This window comes from Theropithecus gelada, chromosome 1 (genome assembly GCF_003255815.1).
Source record: "Theropithecus gelada isolate Dixy chromosome 1, Tgel_1.0, whole genome shotgun sequence".
In the NCBI taxonomy this organism is placed as follows: Eukaryota; Metazoa; Chordata; class Mammalia; order Primates; family Cercopithecidae; genus Theropithecus; species Theropithecus gelada.
In genome coordinates this window covers 221,235,358-221,247,691 of record NC_037668.1, presented here as the reverse complement: position 1 = coordinate 221,247,691, position 12,334 = coordinate 221,235,358, and the positions used below count along the sequence as shown (strand labels likewise).

Here is a 12,334-nt window from a genome sequence, read left to right as displayed (position 1 = left end):
ACAGGACCTAGAACTGTGCTGCTTTTACCACCAGTGTGAGTGACAGGGCTGCCTGTGCGTGAGCGGTCTTGAAAGCAGAGATCAGCATGAATCGGGGAGCCAGATGCAAGCGTGAGCAGGTGATGGGGGGTGGTTCTATCAATACAGCCCCCAGCTGCTCACAAAGCCCTTCTGCTTGCTTTATCTCACCACCCACCTGCCTCCTACCACTACCTCCCAAAATGGGAAAGCCTAAAAAGGTGGACAATTCCCTGTCGATGTGGATGTAGACAGAAATCGAACATTCTGACAGTGATGGGAGCTGTGGCAGGCTTCACTCTACCTGGAACACAACTGTCATTCATGAGGTATTCTTCTCACATACTTAATGTCTCTATCGTCCCCAAGCCTTGGCAGTTGAAGCAGGTATTTCTCCCCATTTCACAGATGCAGAAGTTCAGGGAGATTAAATGGCTTTAGTTGAGGCCACTGAGTAGGAAGGAGAGCAAAGACCCACAGGCTGCTGCTGGGGCGCTTTGTTCTGATCCCTCCACATCCAGCGTCTCCACAGAGGTAAGGAGAATCAAACAGGCTATCACCTGGGGAAGGAAGAGTGGATGCAAGACGGAGGAAAGCGATCAGTTCCTCTCCTCAGGTATTATTCATTCGGATTTTCTCAATTTGTCACAGGTGCCAGAAAATACCGCAGCATGAAAAGTGACAACCAGAGCTTCTCAGGGGACCCCCCTAAAGCCTTCATCCTTCTGGGTGTGTCTGACAGGCCATGGCTGGAACTCCCTCTCTTTGTGGTCCTCCTGCTGTCCTACGTGCTGGCCATGTTGGGGAACGTCGCCATCATCCTGGCATCCCAGCTGGATCCTCAACTCCACAGTCCCATGTACACCTTCCTCAGCCACCTGTCCTTCCTGGACCTCTGCTACACCACCACTACGGTCCCTCAGATGCTGGTCAACATGGGCAGTTCCCGGAAGACGATCAGCTACGGAGGCTGCACTGTGCAGTATGCAGTCTTCCACTGGCTGGGATGCACGGAGTGCATCCTCCTGGCCGCCATGGCCCTGGATCGCTACGTGGGCATCTGTGAGCCCCTGCACTATGCCGTTCTCATGCACCGTGCTCTCTGTCAGCAGCTCGTGGCTCTGGCCTGGCTCAGTGGCTTCGGCAACTCCTTCGTGCAGGTGGTCCTGACTGTGCAATTGCCGTTCTGTGGGCGGCAGGTGCTAAACAACTTTTTCTGCGAGGTGCCGGCCATGATCAAGCTGTCGTGTGCCGACACAGCTGTGAATGATGCCACGCTGGCTGTGCTGGTGGCCTTCTTCGTGTTGGTGCCCCTGGCTCTCATCCTTCTCTCCTACGGCTTTATTGCCCGCGCAGTGCTCAGGATCCAATCCTCCAAGGGACGACACAAGGCCTTTGGGACATGTTCCTCCCACCTGATGGTCGTCTCCCTCTTCTACCTACCTGCCATTTACATGTATCTTCAGCCCCCTTCCAGCTACTCCCAAGAGCAGGGCAAATTTATTTCTCTCTTCTATTCCATAATCACCCCCACTCTCAATCCCTTCATCTACACCCTGAGAAATAAAGATGTGAAAGGGGCTCTGAGGAGACTCCTGGCCAGGATCTGGAGGCTCTGTGGACGATGAGGACGTGAGATGTAGCATCTCCATCAATTAAAGAGCACTGCACAAGTCTATTGTGCACTCAGAGCATCTTTCACTTAAGGAGTTAATACCCAGAGAGCTCAAAAACTCTGTCTTCAAACATCTCACTTCCTGTCATAATACCCCAAATCCCGGCCGGGCGCGGTGGCTCAAGCCTGTAATCCCAGCACTTTGGGAGGCCGAGGCGGGTGGATCACGAGGTCAGGAGATCGAGACTATCCTGGCTAACATGGTGAAACCCCGTCTCTACTAAAAATACAAAAAACTAGCCGGGCGTGGTGGCGGGCGCCTGTAGTCTCAGCTACTTGGGAGGCTGAGGCGGGAGAATGGCGTGAACCCGGGAGGCGGAGCTTGCAGTGAGGAGATCAGGCCACTGCACTCCAGCCTGGGAGACACAGCGAGACTCCGTCTCAAAAAAAAAAAAAAAAATACCCCAAATCCCATAGCGACAAAGTTCATTTTAAAAGTGTAATTCTAAGAGGCCATATGTTTTTAAGCATTGTTTAAATAGACTTCAATAAGTATGTGTGGAATTATTTAACTTCCAATTTCCTGATTCTTTTCTCTTTTCCTCTTCCTGTATTTCTTTTATTCTTTCCCCATTTGTGTCTTCTATTACTCCTAAGTATACACAAGATGAAGCTGAAATACAATCTTATTTTACTTATAATGAATATGTGTTTTTCTCCATATACTTAAATCTCCACAAATTTTACATGACTTTTCCAACAATTCCAGGAATTAAGTAGATTGCTATCTCTTTCCTGTGATTTTGGATTTTTTTTTTTTCTCTGTAGTTTACATTTTCTTCTATAGAAAGTTTTTCCGTGAAATGTAAACTAGTACAAAAACTAGTAGAACCACTATGGAAAACAGTGTGAAGATTCCTTAAAGAACTAAAAGTAGATCTACCATTTGATCCAGCAATGCCACTACTAGGCATCTACCCAGAGGAAAATAAGTCATCATATGAAAAAGTTACTTGCTCATGCGTGTTTATAGCAGCACAGTTTGCAATTGGAAAAATACGGAACCAGCCCAAATGCCCATCAATCAACTAGTGAATAAAGAAAATGTGAGATAGGCTGGGCGCAGTGGCTCATGCCTATAATCCCAGCACTTTGGGAGGCCAAGGCTGGTGAATCACGAGGTCAGGAGTTCAAGACCAGCCTGGCCAAGATGGTGAAATCCCGTCTCTACTAAAAATACAAAAATTAGCTGGGCATGGTGGCACACGCCTGTAATCCCAGCTACTCAGGAGGCTGAGGCAGAGAACTGCTTGAACCTGGAAGGCGGAGGTTGCAGTGAGCTGAGGTCGCGCCACTGCACTCCAGACTGGGCAACAGAGTGAGACTCCATCTCAAAAAAAAAAGAAAAAGAAAAAGAAAAGTGAGATATATACCATGGAAAAACACTATTCGGTCATAAAAAGAAATGAAATAATGGCATTCTCAGCAACCTGGCCAGTTTTAAAGTCCTAATGCCCAAAAGTTATCTTTCTCTCTTTCAAGCTCAGCTATGTGTTTCTGACTACATTATTTATACAGGGTATCAAAGTGTTTGTAGCAGGAAGGCAGTTGGTAATAGTTCACCAAGATGCAGAAACCCAATCTCCAGTTGGTGCTGCTCAGAAGTGCTAACAAGACAGTTTGCAATAGAATGTAAATCTCATACTGTTTCCCTTATAAAAACAGTCTTAAGGGTTTTTTTTAAATGTCAGCTCATCTAAAAGGCATGTTTAATAATGTGATTGTTTTACATTCTTACACGAACTCCTATATTGACAGTTTATAGACCACACTTTGAGTAGCAAAGTGTGGCTACTTTGACGGCTAATTGTATAGAGGAAGTAGGATTTCCATCCTGAGCAATTCCATGCGGTTTAAGAGTTGTCCATGTGTTGAGAAGCAATTAGTAAATATTTCCTTAAAACTTAATGCTCTGTGAAGTATGATAGATGAACTGTTCCTCGGATGGGATACATCCAAAATAAGCTGTTATCAACTGAAAGCAAGATGCATCTTCTGCATAATACTTCTAGTTAGGAGTGCAGGCTCTGATACTCTCAAACCTTTCACTCCACGATTTTCAATTCTATCCTAGCAAAGATGAAATTCCACTCATTACAGTTAGAGTGAGGTAGTTTAAAAATTATCTACAATAGAACCATTTGCCAAAGTGACTTTTAAAATGCACCAAGCAATTTAATTTACCTTTAGTGCTTTAGAGAAATAATTTTAAAAATTTCCAGGTACTCTTTTTTAAAATTAAGAAAAGGAAACAATTTAATTAAATAAATACAAAAAAAGTTTTACATATTCCTGAATTTTCAACTAGCTACACAAAGCATGGATTATTCTTATTAGAAAACAACAGTATTACAAAAATTTTAAATAAATAAATAGCTGCCATAAAATTTCAACATAATATACAGTCAACTAGTTCTGTGTTATGGTCAGTTAATAGAAAGATAGCAGGAATGATGATATAAGCAAAAGTAAACAGAACAAAGAGGAAAAAAAGATAGGAAAAAGAAAGTTAGACAGTGAGAAGAGAAAAATAAAGACAAAGAAAGTGCTTTATTGAACGAGCTAATTACATGAGGTCACCAAGAGGAACATCCTCTAACTGAGGCGCTGGGATGAGAACAACATCCGCCGCTGTCAGTGCCCTGGTGTCTCCCTCACCCGGGCGCAAAGGAGCCGCCCCAGCTCCCCACACGAAGGCCGGCGGGCGCGCTCTCCTCTCCGACACTCCCCCGGAAGGATCACGGAGCTGTGCTCTTGGCCTGCATGGGTCGCAGCTCACTCCCCCTGAGGACCCCCGGCTGGAGGGACCCCCGGCTGGAGGCCGGAGACCGCCGCGTCTGGCAGCGCTGCTTCCACCCCTACCACGAAGGCTCAAAGACGATGGTCAGCTCCGGCTTTTCTTCTTGAAGTGTTTCTAAGGCACTTTTTGTCTCATAATTGAAATACATTTCAGACAACCTGTAAAAGCAAATAGAGAGCCTGGGTTGCACACTTCAGATAACTCTCTCAGAGTCGTTAACCTTAGAAGTGTCTTCTCTCCATTTCCCTAAACTCCACACACTTCTAAAATGTTAAACAAACAAACAAAAAGGGACCACAACTCCCAGCGTGCTCCGCGTGCTCGCCGCTGTCGCCGCCGCCGAGACCAAGATGGCCGCGAGACTCCGCGGCTTCCTCAAGAATGCCTGGGCCGAGGAGCCAGCGCTCGTCGTGTCCTTCGTCGTCGGGAGCCTCGCTGTGATTCTGCCCCCGTTCAGCCCCTACACCAAGTACTCCATCACCACCAACAAGGCCACGCCCCACAACTACCCAGTGCCCGTCCGCGATGACGGGACCAGCCGGACGTGCCCAGCCACCCCCAGACCCCCAGGGCCCCAGCCTGGCGTGGCTGAAGAAACTGTGAGCGCCCCCAGTGACAGACGAGGCCCCTCCCACAGCTCCCAGTAAAAATGTGGGGAAAAAAAAAAGCTCTAAGTGCCCGATGTGGTCCTGTTATATTTTTAACTATCTAGTTGGGAACTTTTTAAGCATATACATAAAAGTATAGAAAATAGTATAATGAACCCCCTGTGTCCATTACCCAAGTTCGACTATTAAACAGGTCATGTCAACCTGTTTCTTCTATTGCCCACCCACTCCTCCCACCCATGGATTATTTTAAATATTGCATTTAATGCATCTGTCAATAATTCACTTTGTGACACTAAAATATAATTACAATATCACTATCACACCAAAACTGTTTAACAATAATTTCTTAGTATCACTGTATGTCCAGTCAGCATTTACACTTCCTTAACTGTCTTGTAAATTTTTTTACCTTATGTTCATTTAGTCATGAACCCAACCAATTCTACACATTGCATTTGCCCAGGATGCCTCTCACATTTTCTTCGATGTAAGTTCTTCCTCCTCTTTAATAAAGTTTCCCTTGCAACTTAACTAGTAAATCCGCCCGTTTGTCCTGCACCATTTCTAACCATCTCAGTTTGATGGTGGTATATACTGAATGCCTGTCTTCCTTAAAATTTCCCATGATGAAGCCCGAACCCCTAATGTGATGGTACTTAAAGGTGAGGCCCTTGGGAGGTAGGTAGAGTTAGATGAAGTTGTGAGGGTGGGGCCCTCAGGATGGGGTGAGTGCCCTTACAGGAGAGATACCAGAGAGTTTGTTCTTTCTCCCCTGTCTTCTCTCCCTTGCCTCCCCTCACTCCATGCAATCACATAGCAAGAAGGTAGCCATCTGCAAGTCAGGAAGAGGACTCTCACCAGCAACCAAATTCATCAGAGACTTGATTTTGGACTTTCCAGCCTCCAGTATTGTGAGAAAATAAATCTCCGTGTGTGAGTCACACAGTCTAGAACAGCTTGTTATCGCAGCCTGAGAAAACAGGTTGATTGCATTCATGGATTCTTCAATCTATTTTGAGCCTGTCCCTCAGCCTGGGTCCTGAATGTCCCTCAGGGCTAGGTCAGTGACTCTACATGTAGCAGTGTCCCCAGCTTTCACCTGACCAATCCTTCTTTTCTTCCCCCATCTCTCTTAGCTCTGGGAATGTTGGCTTGTCCTGCAGCAAACATGCTCCATTACGTCGGCACAAGGATGCAAGGCTGATTCAAACTTGTATTTATTCAAACCTGCATTCCAACAGGTTCTCAGTCTTGAGATCATTAATATGGACAGAAGTCCCTGGACTAAAGGAATTTATATTTTGGGAGCAGAGGTAGATAATAATAAAATGACATAGCACATAAGATGTGCTACACTGCAGAGGAGAATGAGAAGAGAAGAAAAAAGCGCTTGCTTCTATTTTCAGTAGAATAGTCAAAGACAGCCTCACAGAGAGGAAGACCTTTAAGAGAGAATTTAGGAATGTACAGAGAATAATGCATGTGGATACTGAAGGGGCGAGAGTTCTAGGCAGGAAGAAAAGCAAGCGCAAAAATCCAGAGATGACAGTGTTCTTGCAAAACAGCAAGGAGACCACTGTACTGGGGTAGAATAAGCAAGGGTTAGGAGAAGCGGAATCTTCGGAAGCAGGAGAGGCTGGATTATGTGAGGCATGGAATCTACCATGAGTTTGTTGCTCTGATTATGAAAGTGATAAGTCACCAGACGATGTTGGCAAGAGTGATATGATCTCAGTTACATTTTAGCTGAATCCCTTGTCTGCTAAAATCAGAATAACAGATGCGGGGTGGCCTGTCAGAATGCCACCATGACAATCCAGACACCAGGTGATGGTGGCTTGAGCCAGGGAAGAAGCCATGAAGCTGGCCAGAAGTGGTCAGGGAGTGGCCAAGCTGGGAAGGCAGAGCTCACAGGATGTGCTGACACATTGGACGTGGTTATAAGAAAAAAGAGACAGTGACGACAGAACCAGAAATGTTTTGGCCTGAGCAACTTGGAGGAAGTGACCATTGACTGAGATGGGGAAGAATCAGGTTTCAGGTAGAAGAGAATAGCATGGGTGTGGATCTGGATGTGACGTTTGAGAGGTTTATTAAATCTCCAAGAAGAAAGATCAGACAAGCACGCAGACACAGAATTTACGGACATGTAATCTGGAGGCCACAGCACATATATCATGAATCCAGAAGACCAGGTAATTTAAATGAAGGAGAAAGTATAGGGAAGAAAAATTAGCCCAGCGACTGAGCTCTGAGGATTCAATACATAAGGGTCAGGATGATGAAGAAAAGACCAGAAAGGAGACTGAGTAGAAAGAGCTGATGAAATAGGAGAAAACCCAGGGGAACATGTTGGCCTTAAAGCCAAGCAGTGAAAACGTCTTCAGGGAAAAGTGCGATCATCACAGCTGACAGAACCGTGGGACTCGCCAGGAAGCTCTTACTAGAGAGGAGACGACTACCTCAGTGGTATCACAGAGGTGGGTCGGCAATGTCCTGACACACTGTTGAATTTCATGTAATTTCCAATCTTGCTGTTCCTGGAACACTCTTTTCCCGTTTAGAAATCCTCAGAAACAAAACAACAAGATCTCCACTATGTAAAGACCCTTCCAAATCGGATGAACCATAGACGAGTTCTACAAAGTACGGTTCCTTGTGTAGAACAGAATCCTCCTTGGCCATGACTGCATTAAGACTTGTGTTTCTTTAGGGAATATGGATGAAATCCAGCTTAACTTTGGTTGTTCTAATGGTCTCAATGAAGTGGAATGTGTAGTTTAAGCCCCATATTCTCTATTTTTAAAAATCCACACAACTGACCCAGGCCCAACCTAATCCTGAGTGGCTGCAAATGAAGCCAGAGCCATCCTGGATTTTGATAACAGTCAACATTTCCTGAGAACTCAGAGTCCCGCCACGGGCATCTCTGCAGAGCGCACTCACCCCAGGTTCTGCAGGAGGCAGCTCTGCTGTTTCAGCACTTCACAGAACATCATGACCCCCAGGTCGCCCAGGTCATTGTTGCCTAGGCTCAGCTTTCGCAGGCTCTGGCTGGAGGTCAGAAGCGTGGAAAGATCCCAGCAGCAGTGTGACGTGAGGTTGCAGTTGTCTAATCTGCAAAAGGGGGTGATTTAAAGAAAACATCCCCTTAACCATCCCCCCGGCTCCCCAAGATCTTAGCATCTTAGTCTGTCTTCTTTCAGGTACAAAAAAGAAAAAGAGCACAGGACTAACTAGCTTGAAGCAGCCTTGTATGCCAGTCATGATTCTTCTCTCTCCTTTTCAGATAGGAGCATCTCTTTCAAATCCACTGCATTGCACAGATCAAATTAGTAACAGTGGTTTGTTCACCGATTTACCGAATTCTGTGCCCTTCCCTACATTTCCATTAAATATGTGTCATACTGCCCCCTTGTTTTGTGGTACAGAAAACTGTGATGGAACGGACTCCAGTTCCTACCTTTATATCATCTAGAAGGACTCCTCCCAGTCCCATGATCCTGTAACAAGGCAAACTCTAAGAAGACACCTCACTTCTAAGATACAGATTATCTTGTGGCCACTCTGCCTAAACTTCCCTCCACCCTTGGCCACCATGTGTTCTCATCGCTGTAATAAGTGGAAGGACTTACTCCAACACCTGAAGCTTGCAGTCGGGGTGCAAGAGTCCCTCACAGAGTAGTTTGATCCCCTTGTCTCCGAGAGTGTTGCCTCGCAGGTAAAGGTGCGTGAGATTCTGATTAGTGCTGAGTACCGAGGACAAAGCTGAACAACAGACTGACGTAAGGCCAGAATTCACCAACCTGTAGAAGGACGGGGAGAAGAGTCCTCAGTGCCCAGCTCTTCCCCAACACTGTGCAGCTGCTTCAACTCCGTGCCCTGTCCTCTCTCAGCAGCTGCAGCCTTTAGCTCAGAGAGCAGAAGCCAGCATCTCGGATGTAATCTGGGGAGAGCATGGCCTGCTGTCTGTGGCTGCCACAGGAGACACAAATGATGCCTCAGCAGACATTTTGCTGGATCATTCCGACAGAAAGAGAGCCAAGGCAAACTGAGCCGGTTACCCCATCCTCCTGCTTCTCACACAGCTTTCCTCCAGCCAGGAGCGCTCCTCAGCACCACTCCTTCCAGAAAGACATCCCAGCGGTTATCCTCGACTAATAATGCCCCTAACACTGCAGACACCTGTTCTTTTGTTTTTTGTTTTTGTTTTTGTTTTTGCTTTTGTTTTGTTTTGAAGAGAGACAGGAAAAAAAAAATCCTCCTCATGGAAAGTCAGTGTGGATTTAAACATCAAAGACAACAGGTGAATGTCCATTGTGACCTTCTAAGCTGTAGCTAGGGCTGTGACAGGAACACTATGGGGCCCTTAGCAATTGCCACCTCCCGCCTTCCTGCTCCCCTAAATGCACCTTTCACTTCTTTCTCGCTGCAGCCCTCAACCACATTGGAGAAGTGGGAGGATCATTTGAGTCCAGGAAGTCAAGGCTGCAGTGAGCCATGATTGCGCTGCCACACTCTAGCCTGGGCGACAGAGTGAGACCCTGCCTAAATAAATAAATAAGGCCAGGTGCAGTGGCTCATGCCTGTAATCCCAGCACTTTGGGAGGCCCAGCACTTTGGGAGGGTGGATCACGAGGTCAGGAGTTCAAGACCAGCCTGGCCAACATGGTGAAACCCTGTCTCTACTAAAAATATAAAAATTAGTTAGGGTGGTGGTGGGCACCTGTAATCCCAGCTACTCGGGGAGGCTGAGGCAGGAGAATTGCTTGAACCCGGGAGGCAGAGGTTGCAGTGAGCCAAGATTGCCACTACACATCAGCCTGGGTGACAGAACGAGACTCTGTCTCAAAAACAAATAAATAAAAGAAAAAGGCTCTTGCTCTGTCACCCAGGCCGAGTGCACAGCTCACTGCAGTCTTAAACTCCTGGGCTCAGACAATCCACCCACCTTGGCCTCCCAAAGTGGGATTACAGGCGTCAACCACTGTGCCTGACCCAGAGACCAGTCTTATTTGATTATTATATCAACCTGGCAAGGAAGGAGTGCAGCTAAAACTATTACATACATTTTACAGATTAGAAATCAAAGGCTTATAAAGATTACATGTTTCTCTCAAGGCCACAGAGCAGGTGTGTGGTGGGGAGGGATCCAGACCTGGACTTCCCACGTTTTAGTCTCATCGTCTCCCCACTGCCCTTTCTGTCCACCTCTGTCTTCCTTCTGCACAGCAAAGGGCCTCTTAGAGCATAAAACCCCAGAAATGCATTAATCTCAATGGAATTAAGAGTTTTGATGTACTATTCTTGAGTCAAATTAAGCCTATTCTATCACCCAGGAAGAGCATAAGAGCTCTAAAATCACTAGTGGTGTAATTCCTAGGAGCATAGATGCTCAGAGGGTAGTCTACAGTACACAGAAAGCCTCATACTCCAGCCCTTCCACAAAGCCAGGAGTAGTCTCCTTCCTACCAGAGTCCTTGGTAATGGCATGTTTTTAAGCTCTTTGGTGTCTAAGAGGCAGGAAAAATAGAAATACAGAAAAAGTTTATTCAGACAGTAAAGTGTGAGCAGATGACCAGCAGGAAAAAGCGATTATCCACCCACTGGTTTCTATCTTCCCAATTAAGGAAGAATCAAATTGAAAAGACACAGTAAGCAAGACTAATAGGGAAATGAAACCCAAGAGAGACAGACAAAAACAAAGCAAGTTTTGAGTGGCTTCTACTAAGCTCTCACCCCCAGGTAAGAATTCTATTAGAGGGTTGTTGTTAATGAACATGCAGAAGGGATTTGTAGGATTCCTGGCAAAGGCCAGGGACATTCCAGTAGAATGGGGATGGTCTTCAAAGAGGAAAAGAGAAAATATTTTTAAAGTTATATAGTTAAAGTTACACAGGCTTTACCACTATTTCCAAAAAGGAGTAGAATGGATTATTCAACAGATGTTTGGGGAGCACTACACAGTAGTAATAGTAATAGAAGTGGCAACAGACAGTGTAGTTTTGTTAAGAACATGTCATACCCAGATTGTGAAAATGCTGGTAACTATTAAGCAATGGTTACACTAAACACATAATAAAGTGTTTAAAGAATCAAACAACCATGTCCCACCAACCAATCCTTGGATTAGAGGAATGTGATCGACATAACATCTTGATTTAAACCAATCCACCTAACTGAACTCTACATTTACCAAGCTAGATATCTTGCCATGTACTGTATTAAGTTAATTTGTTGGGGATTTTTATTTATTAACTACCTGCTTATGTCACAAAAATGTCTCATAATGAAAACTGAATCCCAGTGCTTAGGGAGGTCAAGGTGGGAAGACCACTTGAGGCCAGGAGTTTGAGATGAGCCTGGGCAACATAGCAAGATCCTGTCTCTACAAAACAATTTTTAAACATTTTAAACATTACCCAGGCATGGTGGTACACACTTGTAGTCTTAGCTACTCAGAAGGCTGAGGCAGGAAGATTGCCTGAGCCCAGGAGTTCAAGGCTACAGTGAGCTATGATCCTACCACTGCACTCCAGCCTGAGCCACAGAGAAAAAACCCTGTCTTAAAAAAAGAAAGGAAAGAGAGAAAGAGAGAGAGAGAGAGAGAGAGAGAGAGAGAGAGAGAGGGAGGGAGGGAGGGAGGAAAGAAAGAAAGAAAGGAAAGGAAAGGAAAGGAAAGGAAGGAAGGAAGGAAGGAAGGAAGGAAGGAAGGAAGGAAGGAAGGAAGGAAGGAAGGAAGGAAGGAAGGAAGGAAACTGAGGAAGAAGATTGAGCATGTGTGACCTTGAGCAGTATTGAGACAGGCAGCACACACAGTATTTATTGTGTGCTTGACATGGATGATGACTTTAAATAGGATTATCTCATTGAATGATCACAACCTCAAGATGGGAAAGTTATTTTTATCCCTACTTTTCAATGGACAAAATGAGGATCACAGCAATTAAAAAATAAGTAGGAGCTTCTTAGATGGATGGTAGAAAGTGGGAAAGTGGGGGTAACCCTCCAGGCAAAATGAAAAGAGTATGCAAGGATAAGGAAGATTAAAAGAACCACCAAGGTGTTTCAAAACTAATTCATAGCTAGGCACAGTGATGTCCACCTATAGTCCCAGCTACTTGGGTGGCTAAGATGGGAGGATTGCTTGAACCCAGGAGTTCAGATGAGATCGGGCGCCCTGGGTGGTATGGCAGTAGGCGAACCCAGGAGTTCAAATTCAGCCTGAGC

General features: G+C 45.6%; 2 protein-coding genes and 1 pseudogene across 4 annotated transcripts in view; 2 read left to right on the top strand and 1 right to left on the bottom strand.

Moving 5' to 3' along the window:
* The first annotated feature begins 671 nt into the window (after positions 1 to 671).
* On the top strand, positions 672 to 1,713 carry LOC112613219 (olfactory receptor 2B11). Its single transcript, XM_025368544.1, has one exon. It carries the CDS (start codon positions 690 to 692, stop codon positions 1,644 to 1,646), a length of 957 nt encoding a protein of 318 aa, XP_025224329.1. The 5' UTR covers positions 672 to 689; the 3' UTR covers positions 1,647 to 1,713.
* Positions 1,714 to 4,214: 2,501 nt separating this feature from the next.
* The window catches only part of NLRP3 (NLR family pyrin domain containing 3), a 32,558-nt gene continuing 24,438 nt past the window's right edge, over positions 4,215 to 12,334 (bottom strand). For all 3 annotated transcript variants that reach the window (XM_025396949.1, XM_025396933.1, XM_025396940.1), the window contains 3 exons: positions 8,740 to 8,910; positions 8,051 to 8,221; positions 4,215 to 4,651 (listed from right to left, as the gene is read on the bottom strand). In XM_025396949.1, the coding sequence (XP_025252734.1) occupies positions 4,552 to 4,651; positions 8,051 to 8,221; positions 8,740 to 8,910 (442 nt within the window). In that variant the 3' untranslated portion in view covers positions 4,215 to 4,551. The remainder of the gene's footprint in view (positions 4,652 to 8,050; positions 8,222 to 8,739; positions 8,911 to 12,334) is intronic.
* Positions 4,844 to 5,096, top strand: LOC112631590 (annotated as a pseudogene).

Bases quoted from the DNA above. Each gene is read 5' to 3' on its own strand.
- LOC112613219 (XM_025368544.1), top strand. From the start codon at position 690: ATGAAAAGTGACAACCAGAGCTTCTCAGGGGACCCCCCTAAAGCCTTC.